Source organism: Neoarius graeffei, chromosome 21, assembly GCF_027579695.1.
Source record: "Neoarius graeffei isolate fNeoGra1 chromosome 21, fNeoGra1.pri, whole genome shotgun sequence".
Taxonomy (NCBI): domain Eukaryota; kingdom Metazoa; phylum Chordata; class Actinopteri; order Siluriformes; family Ariidae; genus Neoarius; species Neoarius graeffei.
The window spans coordinates 14,588,370-14,613,990 of NC_083589.1; the positions used below are offsets into that span (position 1 = coordinate 14,588,370).

The 25,621-nt window shown below is 45.8% G+C and overlaps 1 protein-coding gene across 1 annotated transcript in view; it reads right to left on the bottom strand.

Moving 5' to 3' along the window:
• Positions 1-25,621, bottom strand: part of cacna1c (calcium channel, voltage-dependent, L type, alpha 1C subunit) — an 880,695-nt gene that overhangs the window by 225,531 nt on the left and 629,543 nt on the right. The window contains exon 31 of the mRNA XM_060902748.1: positions 8,073-8,120. Coding sequence (XP_060758731.1) covers positions 8,073-8,120 — 48 coding nt within the window. The remainder of the gene's footprint in view (positions 1-8,072; positions 8,121-25,621) is intronic.

Consider the following 25,621-nt stretch of genomic DNA (forward strand, 5'->3'; position numbering starts at 1 on the left):
GATGAGAATACTGCACAAGCATGGCAAGCCGTGATGGAAGCTGTCTGTGATGGTGTAAAAAAAGACTGTAATGTCACGTATCGAGGTGGGGAAGACAACCCAAGAGTAGAAATTAGTGTAAATGACCCAGGAAAGGGGATAAATTATACTTTATGCGCAGGCGAAAAGGGCGATCCAAATTCTACCCCCATGGGGAAGGTCAAGGAAACTAGGTGTTCAACAGTTTGCACAGTGCAGGGTTCAGTCCCAAATCCAAATGTGACCTGCATGGGACGAAGTGGCACTCTGTACAAGCAAGGCAGAAAAGGTAACTTAGGCAGGAGGTAACTTAGGGCCAGGAGGGAGTCTAACTCAGTTAGCGGGTCCAACCTTTTATTACCCAGGCTGGCAGTGAAAGTGTGGTCACCATGTGTACAACTTCCTTCTGGTAGATTGGAAAGGCACATGTGCCCTGATCCAATTAGATGCCCACCTAATAATAGCAACCCCTGAGACGAGTGGCAGACGGCACAGAAGCGTCGATGATGATTTTCCTCCTCCAGAACATCAGCTGCAACCCAAAGTGAAGAAATTCTTCCAGGCACTGTCTCCACAGTATGGGATAACACAATTCTGGAATGAACTTGAGGTGGTGCATTATAGACTGGCACAGTTCATGAATTCAACCATAGAGGCCATGGAGGGCGTGAGAACTGAATTGACCGCGCTCAGATTAATGACGACACAGAATCGCATGACCCTCGACATCCTTTTGGCAAAGGAAGGTAGAGTGTGTGTCATGATAGGAGAACACTGTTCTACATACATTCCTGAAAATGACGGGAATCATGGTAACATCACTGAGGCACTGAACAAGATGCGCAAGGTTGCTGAACAATTACGAGCAGACGAACATGGATGAGACAAAGACAGCTGGTGGCGTTGGTTTAGTGGATGGAAGACTCTGATTCTATCCACCATACCGGTCCTGGGCTTAGTGATTGTGATGCTATGTTTGCTCCCTGTTTTCTGTCAATGTTGTATGTCTGTGTTTCAGAGGCAGCTGACAAATATTGGTTACCAGATGGTGAAAATAGACCCAGATGACTTGCCTGACTGGCCTCCAAACCCACATGAAGACTATAACCCACCGTTCAATGACATCAGCACAGTTGACATGAAATTAGCCCTAACTTAAAACACTTTAATTTGTGGTTGTTTCCTGTTCTATTGTTTCCTGATCTATGTATATAGCTTGCTAGCATTAACTTAAGATGTCTATGTCTTACAAAAACAGCCTTAGCATTATCCCTGTACACTCAATGACGTGTTAAGTCGAATCTCTCTGGGAACTCTTACCACTGAAATTGTGTACATTTCTTTCTTTAGCAATTATTATCCTGTAGGATAAAAAGGGGGGAAATGTGAGGGAAATTTAGTGGATGAACATTCCTATTCTCTGTGTTTCTGTGTGTTGAACTCAAGGGGCCTAGTGTACTGAGAAAGTTGTCTTTCCCATGTTGTAATCGCCTTTCTGTGGCCTTGGTGGTGATAAGCAGGGTGCCTGAGTTCTCCCTTACTACACATCTGCCTGCACATATCAGAGCATTCCAGGTGCACGCATTAGCAAAGCCTCATAGAAAATCTTGAGCCAATCACATACAGATGTGAGCAGTCAGCAAATATCTTCAGAGTATAATAGAGAACATTCCTAAGAAATAACTCAGAGTGCACTCTCAACATCACAAGAGGTGATGTTTTGTTTTTTTTATTTTATTTCTTCTTTCCTATTATATATATATATATATATATATATATATATATATATATATATATTTTTTTTTTTTTATGATCTATTATAATAAATAACTGAAAAGACAACTGCTAAGTGTTCTGAAGTGTTTATTAGAAGTTTCCATTACACCCTCCAGTAGCTCCACCTCATGAAAGATGCCAATGCCTGGATCACCCATTGGTATCTCACCCTCCAGCCATTTAAATTCGAGGTGCTCCACAGGCCGGGGGCACAAACGGTGGTGGCGGACTTCCTGTCCCGTCAAGAGGGAGACCGCTGCAGGTTAGATGGCTCCCCAGCCTGAGTCGGGTGGTGGGGGTATGTGGTAGTGGGGGCATGGTCTAGCGTCAGTTTGTGAATGGAGGGTGGGGCCAGGGAAGGTGAGTGGCAAAGTCAATGCACCTGTTGTCAATTAATGTTGTGTGTGTGTGTGTGTGTGTGTGTGTGTGTTTGTTGCCATGATGGAGGATAGAAAAGGAGGGAGAGAGCAGAGAGAAGGGATCTCCCCAGACCAGAACACAGCTGTGTGTGTGCGTGCACATGTGTCTGTGTGTAGCTAAACAGACATTAAAGCTGAAAAGCGAAGGAAAAATAAAAGTGTATGTGAATGTCATTTCTCACCTGCCGTGCTTCTGTACTCCACCCACATCAGGGACTTATTACAATTGCCAAAGACTTGTATTTTTGTTGGAGTATATTGGTCCTAAAAAGTTCTGATTTGCATAATGCATCTCTGTGATTGTTACTTTTGCAGATGAATTTAGAGTGAGGTGCAGGAATTTTGATGTTTGTGGTGCAGTTCATTGCTTACTGTTCTCTGTGTAACTGTTGTTCTTGCTGCTTTCGGGGCATCCTGCAATGCTTTTGAAATGACTGCTGTCTTACCTTATTTATTAGTCTGAGAATGTTTGTGGTCCAGTCCAGGGATGGTTACTTTTGATTCCATGAACTTTCCACTTCCATATTATCAAACCAGTTGCACTGTCAGGGATGTTTACAGTCTTTATGATGGCTTTCTAGCTTTTTACATTTGAGTCTTGCTTAAATGTTCTCACATTCACTTTAATTGGCAATTATTGTGTAAACTCTTCCCAACCAATAGCAACAATTTTTATAAGGACACCAGGTGCAATTTGCAGGAAAACTTTCTGCAGCATTCATATTGTGAAAGTGGGCTGTCACACCACACTTCAAAACCATCACACACTCCCTGCACTGCTGAATGGACAGCACCCCTTCAGCACCAGTGTTGTCGACAGAGAAGCCCATGGTTCTATGACAGCATGCAAGAATGAACCATAGCTGAGCTCACTAAAGCCTGCAGCCATATAAAAGGATGGTGTGGACAAGAAGAGGTTTGCTGCACCATTCTAATGCTGACTCACTTGTATGTTTTTTCACAAATTCAGAAAACGACACACTTCTACTGCTGCCATATCCAGCTGGAGACCACTTCACTGCAGACACTCCAAAGAGCTTCTAATTTCCTCCTTCTGTGCTCTATCTCTGACCTGTGCTTCTCTGCTCATTCCTTGCCTGACAACAGTACTGCCACCTCCAGAAAAGACCCCCTACATCCTACTGCTCACCAAACCAATCTCCCTCTTGTTTATTTTTTGTGATGTAAAAAAAAAATAAAAATAAAAGCAAGATACAGTCAGATGGCATCATGTCAGAAATATTTTTCTACCTTTTCTATATTACCTACATTAGGCATGACATGGAAGAGTTCAGCATCCTGAAGGACTCTAGCTCAAACAAGATCTTCACTGTGACAGTGAAGATTGGGGACATCACTATCACCAATGTCTACAAGCCTCAAAGGACCAGATGGCCTGTCTCTGTGATACCCACATACGTACAAACACCCAGAAGTACAAGCTGGAGACTTTAACAGCCATCATTTGTCTTCCGGCTACTCAGCCAATGACCAAAATTGGGAACTACTGGATGAATGGGCAATGACCGTGACAATGACCAACAATGACCGTGTAACAACTCTTTAACCCTTTGGGGTTGAGAGCTTCGCCGGCAAAGCTCGACAGGTTTAGAATGAGTAGGTCATGTATTTAGATAAATATCTTTGCGAGTTTTTCATCATACAAGCATAATAAACATATTGACAGAAACTTTATACTTTCCTCTGTGCCCACTGACAAAGGATAAAGTTTTTAAATTACCTAAATTAGATGAAACATAAAACTTGTCACATTACTCAGTCACACTAGAGTTGGAGTGCTGAACGCCCACTTACACATTCATAAAATACTATTCACATGGTAACAGCATGATAATCACTTTCACTTGTTCGGTTTCGATTGGTTTCTCTTTCGCAGTGGGAACACCCACTGTAAGCAGGATAAAATCTGCCAGACATAATTTAGGCTATTTGGAGGTAAAACCTGTTGGGAGATGGCATGCGGATTTTATGTGCTTCAGATGATTCAGGGCAGTGATTCAATTCATGATTCATTTCATGATTCAGGACAGCGATTCAATTTCAGCACAGTGAATCAATTTATTATTCAATTCATGATTCAGGACAGTGATTCAGTTCAAGCTTGAGAACTGCGACACTGATGAACGGTGCTTTTGTTTTTTTTTTTACTTCGACTCGATCCAGCCAAAGATCAACTTAAGTAAGTGTAAATATTTCTTCTATTTCTGATGAGCAGATCAGTTGATATGCGTGCACTGTAGTGCATACACAGGCAAAATGACTCAGCAATTTTTTCCAGAGTTAAAAGTATTTTCCTCAAAATAGTTAATTTTGCTCTATTTTGAGTTGAGAGAGTAAAATTTGGAGTTGGAGCAGGAGAAAAATTACAGAGTAATTGTGTAACAGAGTAACAGAGTTGATTGTGGCTCTGAACTGAGTAAAATAGTGCAAGAGCTAATTTCAAGACACACTGAATAGAGACAAATACCAAAATAAAGTCAAATACCAGATAAATGAAGCTGTTGTAAAAAACAGTTTTAGAACTGTGCTGGGGTGTGTGAAAAAACATTACCTTACCCACTGTGACTTGACCTGATGGGATTAAGAGTTAATCTGATGGGATTAAGAGTTGGCAGTGGGAGGGGTTTTCACTCTCCACATTGAATGGAATGGAAATTTTTTAAACATCTCATTGAATACCCCTCCCACTGTCAACCCTTTATCCCAAAACAATAGGACATTTTTTTTTGACAGCCAGTTAATTGTCCAAATCAATGGAGCAGATTTAAGTTTTTGTGCTTAATACGTTCCTAAGACTGAACAGAATCACCTCAATTGACCAAAATAGCTCGACAGAATGGGTAATGTTTTTTTCACACCTTTCAACACAGTTCTAAAACTGCTTTTAACAACATCTTCATTTATCTATTTTTTTAAAGTACAATCATGACATACATATTACATAGATATTATCATAGCTGAACTTGTGCTGAATAGAAAAAAGTCATATGACTTTGAAAATACTGCTTAGATTTGTTGAAATTAACAACAAAATCAGAGCATACAGTACCAAAATCATTAGAGTGCCAGAAAATACCCTCAGACCCCAGAGGGTTAATATGATTCATCGACATTTACACCACACCCTGCATCTGGAAAGCTACTAGCATTGTGGCCGACCCTACACATCCCTCACACAATCTCTTCACCCTCTTGCCATCTGGAAAACAGTACCGAAGCATATGGGCCTTCACAGCCAAACAGTTTCTTTCCACATGCCATCAGACTCCTCGACTCTGAGGGACTGGAGTGATACACATGCACTGTTGAACACACCACTCACACTGCAATCTTTGCATAGTGGACAATAATGCACTATTACTTTACAATGTTTACAATGTCTTTCACACACACACACACACACACACACACACACACACACACACACAGTTTACATTTATTTATTTCCTTCCTTTTCATATACTACCTCAATATGCACACTCAACTCTGCACTTCATGTTATTTGTTTCTGCACTTTATGTTGTTTATGTAGTTTACTGTCTGCAGCGTTGCACTTGGTGCACTCTTGCACTTTATGTTGTATTGTAGATTGTATTCCTGTGATGTTTATTGTAGCACCATGGTCCTGGAGAAACATTATTTAGTTTTAACTGTGTACTGTATCAACTGTATATGGTTGAAACGAGAAATAAATAAAAAAAATTGACCTTGATGCAACCAACAAAACTCAGCCCACATCCTGTCATTCCATAGGTTTTCAATGGTACTTTTTTCCCTGTCTTTTTTTTTTTTTTACATATTTTAAATTTCTAATACATACTTTTTTAAAAAACAAAAAGTCAAAAGACATTGTGTGTAAATTTGATATATGCAGTGGAAATATTTTAAATAACAAAAGCAAGAATCTGAATAATTATTTCCCCTCATGGATGTATGTGTGTGCATGCATGTATATATGTACAGTCTCCTCCACAATTATTGGCACCCCTGGAAATTATAGTGAGCACAATGTAACTAAAGCATGTTTCCCATTTAAATTGTACATTTTTTTAGTTGGTTGGAGTGTGTAAGAACTTTCAAGCTGTAATCCATGACTTCCTGATTAACTGGGGTACAAATATGAGGTGACACTGGAGCCAAATTACACTAGTCATCCATCAACATGGGAAAAAAAATAAGAGAACAAACAGCAAATGAGTGAGAAGTGTGTTGATCTTCATAAGTCAAGGAATGGTTGTTTAAAAAAAAAAACTACTTGCCTGAAAATGCCCATTTCTACTGTTAGGGCAATAATAAAAATGTGGACACCAACTGGAACTGTTACAAACTTGCCTGGACGAGAACCCAAGTTTATTTTGCCCCCATGTACAGTAAGGATGATGGTAAGAGAGGGAAAAAAAATCCCCAAGGATCACGGTTGGTGACTGACAAGAAAAAGTAAACTCCTGGGGTTTCTAAGTCTCCAAAACCACCATCAAATGCCACCTCCATGCTAACAGATTATTTAGAAGATATGCCAGAAAAAAAGCCATTTCTGTCAGTTAACCACAAACATAAGTGGCTGATGTTTGTCAAATGCTACTACAACTTTGACTGGAACCATGTTCTATGGTCTGATGTACCAAAAACGAAGCTTTTTGGCAACAAACACTCAAGGTGGGTTTGGCATAAAAAGAAGGATGTACATCATGAAAAGAACCTTATCCCAACTGTAAAATATGGTGGAAGTTCTGCGATGTTTTGGGGCTGTTTTTTTCTTCCAAGGGCCCTGGAAACCTTGTTAGGGTACATGGCATCATGGACTCCATGAAATACCAGGACATTTGAAATCAAAATCTGGTCATCATTGGATCTTCCAGCAGGACAATGATCTGAAGCATATGTTCAAATCAACACAAAAATGGTTAGCTGAGCACAGAATCAAGCTTCTGCCATGGCCATCTCAGTCCCCTAACCTGAACCCCATTGAAAGCCTGTGGGATGAGCTGAAGAGGAGAATGCACAAGAGAGGGCCTAGGACCCTGGATGATCTGGAAAGATTCTGGAAAGAGGAATGATCTCAGATGCCCTGTTGTGTATTTTCCAACCTTATAAAATGTTGTCAGAGAAGGATCAGTGCTGTTTACTGGCAAAGGGAGGTTGTCCAAAGTATTAAATGCAGGGGTGTCAATAATTGTGGCATGTATTTTTGTTGAAAGTAACTATGGATGAGGCATTTATTTTTCTATAAATAAATTAATTTCAATTAAATGTTGGATTTTTCTGTTTTTTTTTTTTTTTAGTGTGAAATGAAGCTATTTCACCAAAAGGTGGATTTTTTCTCTTTTTATTAATCGATATAAGGGGTGCCAATAATTGTGGCAGGCATTGTATGCATGCATGCATGCATGCAGGGAGGTAGGTAGGAAGAAACACACTGACATACAGTACATACATAATTAAAACTAGGATCAACATAATATATTAATTTCCTGACAAATTTTTAGCAGTTGATTTCTGACCTTCATAATTTTGCACCCAATACCAAAACAAATCAGGAGAAAGCTGACACTATACCACACAGAGAGCTGTAATGCTCATGTGACCACAGTGCACCATGACAGATGATGATGCCAAGAGATGTGGGGGCATGAAGGAGGCCACAACAACACAATAGACACACTGCACATTTTGGTTTATACATATCTGCCCAGTAATCAAGGCATGTTTTGAGTTTGTGCTTCTATGGATGTGTGTAATTATGGCATGCTGGAGTCCGAGTGGCTATAGTGACAGGAAGGCCATGTTTAATGAAGGGGATAGACTGTGAGGTGAGGTTTGATTACCAGCAGTTCTTACCATTGGTCTTACCACAGAGGAAGGAGTAGAGGAAGAAGGGTCAGCTGGCTTTAAAGAGAGGAAGACAGATCAAAGATATTGCATTGCTGACCTCATATCACACAGGTGCCATAAAAGAGCTTTAGAATTGTGAGTGTACATGTATGCTTTTCTCTTCCCCCCCTCCCCCCCATGCTCATTATTGCATTCTCTGTGTGTGTTTTTGTGAGAGAGAGAGAGAGAGAGAGAGAGAGAGAGAGACTGTATTTGCATTGTCCGGAAAGGACAACATGTCTCATTGCATTATTTTCACCTGCAGTTGAGGACACAATAATGTGCAATCCCAAAGTGCAAATTATCAAAATCTGAATCTGCAACCCCGAACTGAAGAAAGTCTGAGACTGGTTACTTTCACCAGAAAGGACCATTACTGCAGTGTGACCATTAGGATAGTTCCAGTGTGAACTGTCAATTGAGTGTACTGCATATGTATCAAAATGGGAGACTATTTTCTACATGTGTGTGGTTATGTTGGTGTGTGGAAACATAAGGGGTACACATTGAGTATCTACATGATATAAACACATAAAAATAGACTGAACTCTTTAATTACATTCCAGGTAATATTTAGCATTTGACTGAAGCATTTAAAATATTCTACAGGAAACAAGATGATTGAATGAGAGCGATGGAAAAAAAAAGATGATTGCTAATGTCTGTCGAAAACTACAAACAATTTGGCAACCTGTTTCACAGGTTCCGCACATGTGCGCGCACGCACGCGCACACACACACACACACACTACAAGACATTTAATGTTCAAACTGTTTTTTGTAAATATACTGTCATGCTCCGCCCCGGACATCCACTCCAGAGATTACGGATCTCTCACGCCAGCTCTGATCCGGATCCGGGACAGGAATCCCTTTTCACCCGTATTCACTTCCTGGTTTTCACTGCTGTGTATAAATAAGCCATTCTCAGACTCAGACTTTGTCAGAATGTCTCTTTTGCTTCCTTAGCTGTTTCTGTGCCTCTCTTGCTGTTCATGGTTATTCTCTCTAGTGACTGTTTCTTGTTCATGGTTTTTGCACTAGCATTCTTCTGGTTCATGGTGTTTTTTGCACTAAGGGTTATTTCTGATTCATGGTTTCTTGCACTAAGGGTCTTTTCTTGTTCATTTTTTTTTTGCACCAGCGTTTTTGTCTTTGTCTGTCTCATGTTTTTGTCAAGTTGTTTGTCTTATTTTGTCCAGACTATTTTTGCTATTTGTTTTTTGTCCTGTTTGTTTACCTTTTTGCCACGCCCTTTCATCCATGAATTAAATCATATTATTTATTCGATTATTGTCTGTGTTCTGCTTGTGGATCCTAACTTCACCATACCTCCACCCACCCTAACAGTACGTTCTGGCCAACATGGATCCAGCGGAACTCACCCATCCAGCAGCAAGGGACTCTCTTCGGGACCCACCAACAAGACCTACAACAAATTACCCAGAACCTCGCCACCCTGTCCAATGCACTCAACCTTCTCACCACACAGATGTAGCGCTGTCAAGCCATGCCTACCCCTGCTCAGCCGTCTCCTCCTTCAGCTCCTGCCACCGCCTTTCTCCACGAACCAAGACTTCCAGCGCCTCAGCCCTATAATGGAGAACCAGGCACTTGCAGATCGTTTTTGTCTCAATGTTCGTTGATCCTAGAGCTGCAACCTCTGGCCTTCCCTACAGAACGTTCCCGGGTAGCATATACAATAACGCTCCTCAGTGGCAAGGCCAGAGAGTGGGGAACAGAGGTCTGGGCTGTCAGTGCACCCTTTTGTTCCAGTTTCAAGGATTTCTCTGAGGAGATGAGGCAAACTTTCGATTGTTCTCTGTCCGGCCGGGAGGCGGCCAGAGAGCTCATGGAGCTGCGGAAGGGGTCCTGGTCTACCTCGGATTATGCCATCAAGTTCTGGACATTGGCGGCTTTGTGCAGTTGGAACGAGAACGCCCAGATCAACGCATTCCTGCACAGCTTGTCCGACGCCATCAAGGATGAATTGGTATCACGGGAACTGCCGTTAGACCTCTCCAGCCTCATGGACCTCGCCAACCACATCAACGCTCAGATCCAGCAACGGACGAGAGAGAAGAACCGCCCCAGACTCACTTCCTCTCCACCTCCCACCGTGTCCATCAAACCCACGCAGGTAGACCAGATTTGGGTGTCAGCGGAGGAATGACATCGCAGGTGGAGCATGGGGGCCTGCTTCTACTGTGGTCAGCTGGGACACATCTGCCAAGCCTGCCTGCTAAAAGGATGAACCCACCAGTGAATCAAGGGGCCCTGGTGGGCAACACTCAGAACCAGTCCCCCACTAATCGTCCATTAATTCCTGTCATCATTATCCATGACAACCAGCATCACCATCTCCAGGCCGTCGTTGACTCAGGGGCGGACAGGAACCTGGTCTGCTCCACCATTGCCACCTTACCGCCCCGCTCACGCTAAGGATTTCCGGTAACCACTCAGAAACCATCCAGCTTCATGTCATGAACAACCCCCACGTACCCATTGTCCTAGGATTACCATGGTTAATGCAGCACAATCCCCACCTTAACTGGACTAATAACACCATCTTAGGCTGGAGCCAGTCCTGCCTAGCTTCCTGCCTGAACACCACTCTGCCTCCTGCCAAACCACCGCAGCCTTCAGCCAGCGAGTTTCCCCGACCTCTTTCACATGCCTCCGGAATACCTGGATTTAAAACTCTTCTTCAATGAGACCCAAGCAGTGTCCCTCCCTCCTCACAGACTCTATGACTGTGGAATCGACCTCCTGCCCAGGATGGCGCCACCCAAAGGACAACTCTACTCTCTCTTCCTCATTGAAAGGCAAGCCATGGAGAAGTATATCTCAGAGTCCTTGGCAGCTGGGATTATCCACCCTTCCTCCTCTCCAGCAGGGGTGGGATTCTTCTTCGTTGAGAAGAAAGATAAGTGGCTCTGCCCCTGCATTGATTATTGAGGACTCAACGCCATCATGGTCAAGAATCGCTACCCACTACTGCTCATGACCACGGCCTTTGAACTACTCCAGGGAGCCAAGGTATTCACCAAGCTAGATCTATGCAATGTATACCATCTTGTCAGGATCGTGGAGGGGGACGAGTGGAAGACGGCCTTTAACATCACCACTGGTCACTACGAGTACCTCATGGTCCCTTTTGGCCTGACCAACGTGCCCGCAGTCTTCCAGGCACTCGTTAACGATGTCTTAAGGGACTTCCTAAACAACTTTGTTTTTGTGTACCTGGATGATATCCTGATCTTCTCCCACTCCCTGGAGGTCACGTCCGGAAGGTCCTCCAGCGCCTGCTAGAGAACAAGTTATTCGCCAAGGCAGAAAAAAGCGAATTTCACCAGAGCTCTGTCTCATTTCTGGGATTCATCATTTCCCCAGCAAGGATCCAGATGGACCCCCTCAAGCTTGAGGCAGTTGCTGATTGGCCCACCCCATCTTCGAGACGAGAGCTCCAGCGCTTTCTAGGATTCGTCAACTTCTACAGGTGCTTCATTCGCAACTTCAGCACAGTAGCCAGACCTCTCTCAGCCCTGACCTCAACCAAGACCCAATTCAAGTGGGGGGAGGAAGCAGAGAAAGCCTTTTCGATGCTCAAGCACAGATTTACCACAGCGCCCATTCTCACCATACCCGATCCAATGAAGCAGTTTATTGTCGAGGTCGATGCTTCCAAGTTAGGAGTCAGAGCTATACTTTCCCAGAGGGCCAATGACGACAAGGTCCACCCATGCTCCTTCTTCTCTCGCCGGCTATCCCCAGCCGAAAAGAATTATGACATCGGCGACCAAGAAATGCTAGCTGTTAAACTAGCCTTGGAGGAGTGGAAGCACTGGCTCAAGGGTTCAGAGTTCTCCTTCCTAGTCTGGACCGACCATAAGAATCTGGAGTACCTCAAGTCCTCCAAACACCTGAATTCCTGTCAAGCCTGTTGGTCTCTCTTCTTCTCCCAGTTCAACTTCACGCTTTCCTACCGCCCAGGCTCCAAGAATGGCAAACCTGATGCCCTGTCCAGGATGTTCTCCTCCCACCAAGAGGAGTCCAAGCCACCTGAGACCATCCTTCCTCCATGCTGCCTGGTGGGATCCGCCATTCTAGAGGTTGAGACGCTCATGCAGAAGGCCCTGGAGCAGGACCCTGGTGAAAGTAACCCCAACAACATTCCTCCTAACCATCTGTTTGTTCCCGGTCCTGTGCATACCCAGGTGCTGCAGTGGGGTCATGGCTCCAAGCTGGCCTGTCATTCGGGAGCTGCCCGAACCCTGGTACTCATCGAGCAGTGCTTTTGGTGGCCATCCATCAAGGAGGACATCCAGGAGTTCATGGCAGCCAGCGACACATGCTCCCGGAACAAGACAGCCAATTGACCCCCTGCTGGCTTGCTAAGAGCCCTCCCAACTCCACATCGACCTTGGTCTCACATCGCCCTGGACTTTGTCACAGGACTCCCCAACTCAGGTGGCAGCATTCTCACTGTCATTGACCATTTCTCCAAGACTGTTCCTTTCATCCCTCTGCCCAAGCTCCCCTCAGCCAAAGAAACCGCTGAACTACTCATCCAGCACATTTTCCATCTACATGGACTGCCCACTAACACAGTTTCCGACCGGGGTCCTCAGTTCACTGCACAATTCTGGAGGGCTTTCTGCAAACTCATCGGGGCCACCTGTAGTCTCTCCTCAGGCCAACGGCCAGGCAGAATGGGTGAACTAGGCTTTGGAGGTTGCACTCAGGTGCATGGCGTCCAGGGATCCCAGTTCTTGGAGTAAGTACCTACCCTGGATCGAGTACATTCAATACTCTTCCTTCATCTGCCACAGGTCTCTCACCCTTCCAGTGCTCCCAAGGTTACCAACCACCACTCTTCCCCAACCAAAAGGAGGAGGTCACCGTACCCTCTGCCCAGATCTTCATATGCCGCTGCAGGAGGACATGGGCACTGGCCCAGAGAAAACTCATTCGCTCTGCCCTAGCATCCAAGAAGCAGGCCAACAAACGCCGCTCTAAGGCGCCCACTTACCGGGTGGGGCAACAAGTCATGCTGTCCACACACCATCTGCCACTCAGAACTGTCTCCCACAAGCTGGGTCTCAGGTACCTAGGACCTTTCCTCATCAAAAAGGTAAATCAACCCATTGTGGCAGCGGGGGCGTGGTCAAGCGCCGGTCTGTGACAGGAGGGCGGAGTCAGGGAAGGTAAGTGGCAGAATCACTACACCTGAGAGCAATTAACCTGTGTTTGTGTGTCTTCCCAGTGACCGTGCCCTATATGAGGAGGGAGAGCGAGAGCGGAAGAAGCTCATCCATGAACCAGACGCCGATTGTGTGTGTCTGTGCTCGAGTGATTATTGTTAGACTGAAAAGTGTGGCAATAAAGCCAAGTGATAAACCTGATCTCTGTCCTGCCATCCTCTGTGCTCCACCCACACATAGGGAGTCCTACAGTGGTGCTGAAACCCGGGAGAGTGGAGCACCAACCCAGCAGCCCCATGGAATCCTCCCCGTTCACCGACCTGGTCCACGCCCTCGCCACGGCTCAGCAAAGCCAGCACCAGGTGCTCGTCACACTCCGAAAGGAACAAAAGCAGCGCTTCGAAGCCCTGGTGCTGGCCCAGCAGGAAGATCGCAAGGCGTTCCGGCATCTCCTCGCGTCGGCAGGGCCCACCAGTGCTCCGGCCGCGGGCCCGTCTCCCCTCACCATCACCAAGATGGGCCCGCAGGATGACCCCGAGGCGTTCCTCACGTTGTTTGAACAGGTCGCCGAAGCCTCAGGGTGGCCGATGGAGCAGCGTGCGGCGCGCCTCCTCCCCCTGCTCACGGGAGAGGCACAGCTGGCCGCGCTACAGCTCCCTGCTGACCGCCGGCTGGCCTACGCGGACCTCCGCCGGGCCGTCCTCCAGTGCACAGGGCGCACACCGGAACAACAGCACCAGCGCTTCCGTGCGCTGCAATTGGAGGAAGTCGGCCGGCCGTTCGCGTTCGGCCAGCAGCTCCGGGACGCCTGCTGGCGGTGGCTGAGGGCCGACGATCGCGACGCCGAGGGAATCGTCGACCAGGTGGTACTGGAACAGTTCATCGCCCGCTTACCAGCAGGAACCGCGGAGGGGGTCCAGTGCCACCGCCTGGCGTCGCTGGATCAGGCAGTCGAGCTGGCGGAGGATCATCTGGCAGCTGTCCCGGCGGCAGGACAGCAGATGACATCATCTCTTCTCTCCTCTTCTCTCTCTCTCTCTCCCCCTCCTCCTGTGTCCCGTCCTCGCCCCATTCCCCCACTGCGGAGGCCGGCACCACCCCAGCCGGCCCACCGCACCTGCGGTGCCCTCCCGTTTCTCCCTTCTGTGTCTGTCTCTCCCCCACCTCAGGTGAGTGAGCCCCAGATCACCGGTGCAGAGGGAAAGCCCGGGCCGGTTTGCTGGCGCTGCGGGGAACCGGGCCACCTTCAACAGCAGTGCACAGCAATGGAAGTGGGTGTGGTGGTTCGGATCCCCGACGTGCCAGAGGCCGCCCTCGATCGGGCTGGAGCGTATCGCATACCGGTGAGTATCCAAGGGGCTACATATCAGGCGTTGGTGGATTCTGGTTGTAATCAGACCTCAATTCGCCAAAGCCTGGTTCAAAACGAGGCATTGGGGGGAGCACAAGGGGTGAAGGTGTTGTGTGTGCACGGGGATGTTCACCGCTACCCTTTGGTGTTGGTCCACATTATTTTCAGAGGGGAAAAATTTATAGTGAAGGCGGCGGTTAATCCTCGCCTTACCCACTCTTTAATTTTGGGGACTGATTGGCCGGGATTTCGGGGTTTAATGACGCGCCTAGTAGAGATTGGGTCCTGCCAGTTGACAGGGGGAGGTCCCGGTGTCGCTTTGGCGGGAGCAGCTGTCACAGAGCCGTCTACGTCATCTCCGCGTCAGAGTGAGAAGCCGCCGGCTCCTCCTCTCTCTATTGGGGAATCCCTCGCGGATTTCCCATTAGAGCAGTCGTGAGACGAGACTCTGCGGCATGCGTTTGACCAAGTGAGAGTAAATCGATGGTCAAACGCTCCCGCCGAACGCCACCCCGTCCTTCCCCTACTTTGCGATTATGAAGGATAGATTTTACCGAGTGACGCAGGACACTCAAACTAAAGAGCGAGTCACGCAGCTTTTGATTCGAAAGAGCCGCCGGGAATTGGTATTCCAGGCGGCTCACTTTAATCCCATGGCTGGACACTTAGGGCAGGATAAAACACTAGCCCGAATAATGGCCCGATTCTATTGGCCGGGGATTCGCGGCGATGTCCGTAGGTGGTGTACGGCATGCCGCGAATGCCAGTTAGTAAATCCAGCGGCCATTCCAAAAGCGCCTTTGCGCCCTCTACCGTTAATTGAGACCCCGTTTGAGAGAATTGGGATGGATCTCGTCGGGCCATTAGATCGGTCAGCACGAGGGTACCGCTTTATACTAGTTCTGGTGGACTATGCAACGCGATACCCGGAAGCAGTGCCTCTGCGCAATATCTCAGCACGCAGTATTGCAGAGGCACTCTTCCGCGTCATCTCCCGAGTTGGAATCCCGAAAGAGATTCTGACTGATCAAGGCACTACGTTTATGTCACGAACACTGCGCGAACTGTATGGGTTATTGGGGATTAAGCCAATCCGCACTAGCGTATATCACCCACAAATGGACGGTTTAGTGGAACGGTTCAACCGCACCCTCAAAAATATTAAGAAATTCATAAGCGAGGACGCACGTAATTGGGATAAGTGGCTCGAACCCTTGCTGTTCTCAGTGCGAGAGGTCCCCCAAGCCTCCACGGGGTTCTCCCCGTTCTAATTATTAAATGGTCGTAAGCCACGCGGCATCCTGGACGTGCTGCGGGAAAATTGGGAGGAGGGACCTTCATAAAATAAGAACGAAATTCAGTACGTTATGGACTTGCGCGCAAAACTCCACACGCTCACCCACCTAACTCAGGAGAATTTGCGGCAGGCCCAGGAACGGCAAGCCCGCCTGCACAACAAGGGTACGCGCCTTAGAGAGTTCACACCGGGAGATAAAGTACTCGTACTGTTGCCCACGTCGAGCTCCAAATTGATCGCCAAGTGGCAAGGACCCTTTGAGGTCACACGGCGAGTCGGGGACGTCGACTATGAGGTGAGGCAAACAGACAGGGGTGGGGCGCTACAGATTTACCACCTCAATCTGCTTAAACTCTGGAACGAGGAGGTCCCCGTGGCGTTGGTGTCGGTGGTTCTGGAGAAGGCGGAGCTGGGGCAGGAGGTTCAAAAAGGGACATTGTCATCACATACCTCTCCGGTCCCCTGTGGAGACCACCTCTCCCCGACCCAACTCATGGAGGTCGCCCAGTTGCAGACCGAGTTTTCGGATGTGTTCTTGCCCCTGCCCGGTCGCACTAACCTCATAGAGCACCACATAGAGACGCCCCCGGGGGTGGTAGTGTGTAGCCGCCCTTACAGGCTACCCGAACACAAAAAAAAGGTGGTTCGGGAAAAACTTCAGACCATGCTCGAAATGGGCATCGTCGAGGAGTCCCACAGTGACTGGAGCAGCCGGGTGGTCTTGGTACCCAAGGCCGACGGGTCGGTCCGGTTCTGTGTGGACTATAGAAAAGTCAATGCGGTGTCTAAATTCGACGCGTACCCAATGCCTTGTATTGATGAGTTGCTCGACCGACTCGGCACTGCTCGCTTTTATTCGACACTGGATTTGACGAAGGGATATTGGCAGATCCCCTTGACTCCACTATCCCGAGAAAAAAACGGCCTTTTCCACACCGTTTGGTTTACACCAATTCGTCACCCTTCTGTTTGGGCTGTTTGGGGCGCCCGCTACGTTTCAGCGGCTGATGGACAGAGTCCTCCGCCCTCACGCCACTTATGCGGCCGCATATTTAGATGATATCATCATCTATAGTAATGACTGGCAGCGGCACCTTGAACATCTGAGGGCCGTCCTTAGGTCGCTGAGGCGAGCGGGGCTCACAGCCAACCCAAAGAAGTGTGTGATTGGGCGGGTGGAAGTACGGTATCTGGGCTTCCACTTTGGCAATGGGCAGGTGCGTCCCCAAATTAATAAGACGGCAGCAATTGCGGCCTGCCCGAGGCCCAAGACCAAAAAGGGGGTGAGACAGTTCCTGGGGCTGGCTGGCTATTATCGTAGGTTTATACCTAATTATTCGGACGTCACCAGCCCGCTGACTGATCTCACTAAAAAGGGGGCACCAGATCTGGTCCAGTGGACGGAGCAATGCCTGCGGGCTTTCTCAGAGGTAAAGGCTGCACTGTGTGGTGGGCCACTTCTACACTCCCCTGACTTTTCTCTCCCTTTTATGTTGCAGACCGATGTGTCGGACAGAGGGCTGGGGGCGGTTTTGTCCCAGGAAGTGGAGGGGGAGGACCGCCTGGTCCTGTACATCAGCAGGAAGCTGTCAGTGCGTGAGGGGCGCTACAGCACAATAGAGAAAGAGTGTTTGGCCATCAAGTGGGCGGTTCTTGCCCTCCGGTACTACCTGCTGGGGTGCCCTTTCACCCTCTGTTCAGACCACGCGCCCCTCCAGTGGCTCCACCACATGAAAGATGCCAACGTGCGGATCACCCGTTGGTATCTGGCGCTCCAACCCTTTAATTTCAAGGTGGTCCACAGGCCGGGGGCGCAGATGGTCGTGGCGGACTTCCTCTCCCATCAAGGGGGGGGGGGGGGAGTCGGCTGCTGGCCGGACGGCCACCCGGCCTGAGTCGGGCGGTGGGGGTATGTGGCAGCGGGGGCGTGGTCAAGCGCCGGTCTGTGACAGGAGGGCAGAGTCAGGGAAGGTAAGTGGCAGAATCACTACACCTGAGAGCAATTAACCTGTGTTTGTGTGTCTTCCCAGTGACCGCGCCCTATATGAGGAGGGAGAGCGAGAGCGGAAGGAGCTCATCCCTGAACCAGACGCCGGTTGTGTGTGTCTGTGCTCGAGTGATTATTGTTAGACTGAAAAGTGTGGCAATAAAGCCAAGTGATAAACCTGATCTCTGTCCTGCCGTCCTCTGTGCTCCACCCACACATAGGGAGTCCTACACCCATGTTCCGTCAGACTGGCACTACCACTCACCATGCGACGCATCCACTCCATGTTCCACATGTCACAGCTTAAACCTCTGGTCTCTAGTTCTGGTCTCACCCACCCTCAGTTTTCTGCATCACTAGAGACACCAACCACCAGAATCAAATTCCTTGTGTGTGTCAACATACTTGGCCAAAAAATATTATTCTTCTTTTCTGGAAGCTGTTCCCTTACATATAATTACTACTCTTGTTATGGTTAAAGTACTTGTAAAAATGTTCACCACTTTTGCTTTGCCCAAGGTTGTCCAGATAGATTGGGCAACTAACATTTTATCCAAACTGTTCACACAAGTTATGTTTGCCATAGCTCATCAGGTGTTCTGTCCTTATCACCCTGAGTCTTATGGTGCTCTGGAGAGATTTCACCAGTCTCTGAAGTCTATGCTTTGGAAATACTGAATCAACACTGAGAAAGACTGGGATGAAGAGGTGCCTCTGGTGTTATTTGCTGTACACAAAGCTGTCCAAGAATCACTTGGATTTAATCCTGCATAACTTCTTTTTGGTAATTCAATTTGAGGTCCTCTGAAACTCTCAAAGAAAGAGTCTTAGTAGATGGTGGTAAACGGCATAATATTTTAGGCTATATGAGTAATTTTTGTGAGCATCTTCACTAAGACTGTACCTTAGCCTGTGAAGCCCTAGGGATGTCTCAAAGGTATATGAAGCACTTCACAGATAATTCCAGCCTGGAGAGCAAGTGATGGTTTTACTTCCGATTAATGGTTCCTCCCTGTTTGCCAAATTTTTGGGGACATACTTAGTCAAGGAAAAACATGGTGACACTGACCTGTTAGGTTCCACTATTGAGAATGTGTCTGTTCCCCAAGCTACACAAAAAAGTAGAAATACTCGGAGTTTGTTCTAGTAACCTAATTAATCCTATAAAATTGCATCATACTGACTGTCCAGCCACTGCCAGCACCTTTGATCTAGAGGTAGGATGAATCAATAATCATTGATTAATAATTAATTAATAATAATTGACTTAATCAATATTAGATCTCTCATATCCAAGTTCCTCAGCCCATACAAAGCAAGCTGTGATGTGCATGCATTCTGATACCTATCATAGCCACCTGCACAACTTTTTTCATCAGTTGTGCAGGTGCTCTACTGTGGTTCACTGATTATCATCCATCAGAAAGTGGTCCAAAGAAGGACAAATCACTGCATACCGGGAATACCCCCATGACCTCCAATTTTGGAGGTGTGTTGACCCAGTCATCCAACCATTGCATTTGGCCTTTGTCAAAGAGGCCAAGATCCCTAATCCATGCATTTTTATTGCTGTCACCCTTCCTGATTTAGCCATTCCATGCAGGCGCATGGAAGGGCAGGGAGGTGCTTTCCCTGCCTCAAGGCTTTCCATGTAGGCATGTGGAGGGGCAGGGAGGTCCCCTAGTCCATGTCATCTCCACTGCTGCCGCCCTCCCTGCTTTAGCCATTCCAGGTAGGCACATGGAAAGGCAGGGAGGTTCTCTCCTTGCCTCAAGGCTTTCCATGTAGGCACGTGGAAGGGCAAGGAGGTCCCTTAATCCATGCCATTTCTATTGCTGCTGCCCTCCCTGCCTCAAGACTTTCCCTGTAGGCACACGGAAGGGCAGGGAGGTCCCGTATTCTGACCTTAATCAATGTCATCTCTGTTGTCATTGGTGTCTGCTCTGTTCTGTACCATGGGGGGTGGGGGGGGGGGTTTGCTGTGGCTCTCCATGCTTTAGCATTTCCATGTAGGCACACGGTAGGGCAGGGAGGTGTGCTCTCCCTGCCCCAAAACTTTTCACATATGCACATGGAAGAGCAGGGAGGTCCCAGAACAGTCACTTGCCAAACACAACTTATTGCAAATATTGCAATGTAAATAATGTTCCTTGATGAAAGTGATTCTGACAGAAACATGGATTAAGCCAAATTAATATATAGCATTAAATGAAGCTCGTCATCCTGGATACAGATCTTGCCTCATCTAACTGGCAGAGGAGGAGGCATCGTGGTTATTTATAACGATTATCTAGGTGTAACACAAAAACATAGTTATAAATTCAATATATTTGAAGTTCTTCACACTAATATAATATATGGAGCCTCGAAAAATAAGTTTACCCAGTCAGTTCTGTTACTTATTATTTACAGGACCCAAGGGCCATATTCTGAGTTTCTTTCTGAATTTGCGGCTTTCATCTCAGACCTGGTTATTTCCTTAGACAAATATTTTAATATTCACTTCAATAAGCCAGAAGATCCTCTGAAAACAGCATTCATGTCCATTTTAGATTCAGTAGAGGTTAACAGAACCTACCCATAGTGGTGGTCACACTCTCAATCTAATACTAACATTCAGATTAAATATAGAAAATATAGTCACACTTCCACAGTCTGAAGCTACCTCAGATCATTATCTTATCTTATTCAAATTATGTCTGAGCAATAATATATGCATCTTGCCATGCTACTGTGTTAAACGTACATTCACATCAACTACTTCACAAAGTTTTATAAATAGTCTCCCAGAGTTATCAACTTTGATTGGATCACTGTCAGCCCCCACAGAACTTGATCAGGCAACTGAATGCTTAAAGTCAATGTTCTGCTATACTTTAAATAGTGTAGTTCCACTTAAAAGAAAAACGATTAGAGATAAAGAATTACCACCCTAGGTATTACAATTACACTCACACTTTAAAACAGACCACTCAAAAATTAGAATGTAAATGGCATCAAACAAAATTGGTAGTATTCAAATTAGCATGGAAGGAGAGCCTCCTGAAGTGCAGAAAAGCTCTCAGTGCTGCTAGATCAACATACAGCATCTCTCCACCCTAATAGAGGATAACAAAAATAATCTTAGATCCCTATTTAATACTGTAGCAAAATTAAGTAGGAAAAAGACAACTCAAGACACATGCACACATGCAAAATTACTTTTTCTAGCAATTACTTTATGAATTTTTTCAGTTATAAAATTTAAAATATCTGACAAATTAAAGCTAATTTGACACCAGACAATTTAAGTAACCCTGTAGTTAACAATGTAACTGCATCAGATCATCAATTTGAATGTTTTACTCCCCTTAGAGAAAACATACTAATTTCATTAATCTCCACATCAAAATCTTCAATTTGTGTACTAGATCCCTTACCAACATTACTCTTCAAACATATAACAGAAGCAATCAAACCTCTTCTAAAAATAATAATCTCTTCCCTTAGAATTGGCTATGTACCCAAATCTTTAAACGAGCAGTTATCAGACCCCTGATTAAAAAACCTGACCTCAACCCTGGTCAGATGTCAAACTATAGGCCAATATCAAACCTCCCCTTTATCTCCAAGACCCTAGAAAATGCTGTGTGACAGCAGTTATTCTCATATCTACAGAGGAGCAACATCCATGAAATGTATCAGTCAGGATTTGGACCTCATCATAGCATAAAGATAGCATTGGTTAAAATAGTAATGACCTACTGTTGGCATCTGATCAGGATTGTGCCTCCGTGGTTGTATTGGTTGACCTTAGTGCAGCCTTTGACACCACTGATCATTCCATTCTCCTAGATTGATCTTTAAAGCACTGAATGGTCTTGCATCACAGTACCTTAGTGAACTTCTGGTCTTTTATGACCTGCCATGCCTACTTAGATCAAAAAGTGCAGGCTATCTGCTGGTACCTCATACAGTGAAGGCTACATCAGAGGGCAGAACCTTTTCTTACAAAGCCCCACAGTTATGGAATAGCCTTCCAAGTAGTGTTTGGGACTCAGACACAGTCTCAGTGTTTAAGTGTAGGCTGAAAACATATCTGTTTAGTCAAGCCTTTTGTTAATAGTTTTTATTTGGTAAAGGAGTAGATCTGGAAGGTCTTCAGGCATAGTGTTTTGGTAAACTGGGATGTATGGATGCTGTCAGTCCCCCACTCGCTTGCTCACTCGAGTCTGTTGACGTAGTGGCTGCTGCTTTATGTCTTGGGGCTCCCTCATGCCTGTGTTACCTTCTGGCTTTTACAACCCCGATTCCAAAAAAGTTGGGACAAAGTACAAATTGTAAATAAAAACAGAATGCAATGATTTGGAAGTTTCAAAATTCCATATTTTATTCAGAATAGAACATAGATGACATATCAAATGTTTAAACTGAGAAAATGTATCATTTAAAGAGAAAAATTAGGTGATTTTAAATTTCATGACAACAACACATCTCAAAAAAGTTGGGACAAGGCCATGTTTACCACTGTGAGACATCCCCTTTTCTCTTTACAACAGTCTGTAAACGTCTGGGGACTGAGGAGACAAGTTGCTCAAGTTAAGGGATAGGAATGTTAACCCATTCTTGTCTCATGTAGGATTCCAGTTGCTCAACTGTCTTAGGTCTTTTTTGTCATATCTTCCGTTTTATGATGCACCAATTGTTTTCTATGGGTGAAAGATCTGGACTACAGGCTGGCCAGTTCAGTACCCGGACACATCTTCTACCCAGCCATGATGCTCTAATTGATGCAGTATGTGGTTTGGCATTGTCATGTTGGAAAATGCAAGGTCTTCCCTGAAAGAGACGTTGTCTGGATGGGAGCATATGTTGTTCTAGAACCTGGATATACCTTTCAGCATTGATGGTGTCTTTCTAGATGTGTAAGCTGCCCATGCCACATGCACTAATGCAACCCCATACCATCAGAGATGCAGGCTTCTGAACTGAGCACTGATAACAACTTGGGTCGTCCTTCTCCTCTTTAGTCCGAATGACACGGCGTCCCTGATTTCCATAAAGAACTTCAAATTTTGATTCATCTGACCACAGAACAGTTTTCCACTTTGCCACAGTCCATTGTAAATGAGCCTTGGCCCAGAGAAGACGTCTGCGCTTCTGGATCATGTTTAGATACGGCTTCTTCTTTGAACTATAGAGTTTTAGCTGGCAACGGAGGATGGCATGGTGAACTGTGTTCACAGATAATGTTCTCTAGAAATATTCCTGAGCCCATTTTGTGATTTCCAATACAGAAGCATGCCTGTATGTGATGCAGTGCCATCTAAGGGCCCGAAGATCACGGGCACCCAGTATGGTTTTCCGGCCTTGACCCTTACGCACAGAGATTCTTCCAGGTTCTCTGAATCTTTTGATATTATGCACTGTCGATGATGTGTTCAAACTCTCTGCAATTTTACACTGTCAAACTCCTTTCTGATATTGCTCCACTATTTGTCGGTGCAGAATTAGGGGGATTGCTGATCCTCTTCCCATCTTTACTTCTGAGAGCCGCTGCCACTCCAAGATGCTCTTTTTATACCCAGTCATGTTAATGACCTAATGAGTTGCAATTTGGTCCTCCAGCTGTTCCTTTTTTGTAGCTTTAACTTTTCCAGCCTCTTATTGCCCCTGTCCCAACTTTTTTGAGATGTGTTGCTGTCATGAAATTTCAAATGAGCCAATATTTGGCATGAAATTTCAAAATGTCTCACTTTTGACATTTGATATGTTGTCTATGTTCTATTGTGAATACAATATCAGTTTCTGAGATTTGTAAATTATTGCATTCCATTTTTATTTACAATTTGTACTTTGTCCCAACTTTTTTGGAATCGGGGTTGTAGTTATGCTGTCATAGTTAGTTTTGCCAGAGTCCCTGCTTGCACTCAGTGTAAAATGTATCCTGTTCTTACTCATTAGGTGGCATTTGGCATACCTAGCATCCTGTGTCCCCCCCCCCGTCTGTCCCTCTGAGTTACATATTGATCCTGAGACGCCAGTAAAATGCTGACCTCTTCTGCCCCTCTGACCTGTCTGAGTCATCCTGATGCCCTACGTCTGGCTGGAGTTTCCTCACATTGCTCCTGTGGAGGACAGCCCCATATGGACAATCGAAAGTCACACTTGGAAGATGCATTTGTACACTTACAGTAATACATGTACTGTATGTCTGAGAACTACAGTTGACTTGCTAACTTTAGGACTGCAGTTGACATGAACAGTTTTGCACTCAAGTTTCTATCAATGAACAGTTTATGACTTCAGCAAAACAGACTTCATTTTGTAACTATAATGATTTTCTTGTTTTCACAGTTATACTTTGAGAGTATATAGGACACAGTTATAGAAGTAAGTTATTTATAATCACATTATCTGTTATCAGCCAGATGACAATGGGTTCCCTTTTGAGTCTGGTTCCTCTCAAGGTTTCTTCCTCATGTTGTCTAAGGCAGTTTTTTTTTCCTTTCTACTTTTGCCACAGGCTTGCTCATTGGGGATAAATTAGGGATAAAATTAGCATCTGTTTAAAGTCTGTAATTTTCTGTAAAGTTGCTTTGTGATTATGTCTGTTGTTAGAAACTGTGTCTGTTGTCATCACACACTTGTGAAATTCCTCTCTGAGCAATGGAGCACACACACACACACACATACCCAGAGCAGTGGGCAGCCATGCTTACAGTACTCAGGGAGCAGTTGGGAGTTAGATGCCTCAATCAAGGGCACCTCAGCCCAAGGCCATCCCATATTAACCTAACCGCATGTCTTTGGACTGTGGGGGAAACCGGAGCACCCGGAGGAAACCCGAGCAGACATGGGGAGAACATGCAAACTCCACACAGAAAGGCTGCCAGGCTCGAACCCAGAACCTTCTTGTTGTGAGGCAACCATGCTAACCACTTTCACCACTGTGCTGCCATGTTAAAAGCACTATACAAATAAACTTGACTCGATTGACTGTTATCTGTACTTCTGACCATAAATGTAAGACGTGTGTCTGTCACATTAACATGCTAAAAGCTTATCATACTTGTGAAGACCCCTCTGGTTCTGAGCCCAAGAACCTTTGGCATGATCAAGTTTCTGTTGGGTTGACAGTGGTACATGATAGCAGTGAGGAGCATTGTATTGAGGATTCAGATGGGTTAGTACAACATGTGCCACAAACCTTTTACACACTTTCAAATTCTGAAATGTTTTCCAATCTGTCTTCCTTCCTAGGTCATTTGCCTGACCACCAGAAGGCAGATGTTGAAAGCCTGATTTGTAAGTTTTCTAACATTTTCCAAGATGTTTCTTCCCAAACAATGGTCTTGGAACATAACATACAGTTATCACAACTACACCCATTAAACAGCAAGTTTACTTTCTGTGGCAGTGAGGGTGTGGTCAAGTATAGGCTGTGAATGCTCAAGGAGTCAGGTTGAACCAGGTTGAATGCTCAGCTGTGTGGAAGAAGTCAGGTTGAACCAGCAGGTAACATGATGGGTTACACCTGTGTCTAATTACTAGTTGTCTCTTAATGTGTATCTCTGTGTGTCTTGCAGACAGCCAGATTCCAGAGAGAGAGCTTCCCTTAACAGTACCTTGTTTGTGTGCAAGTGCATGCCTGAAGCAGCAGTCACTGAAAAGTGAAGTTTAAAAAGGAACACACCT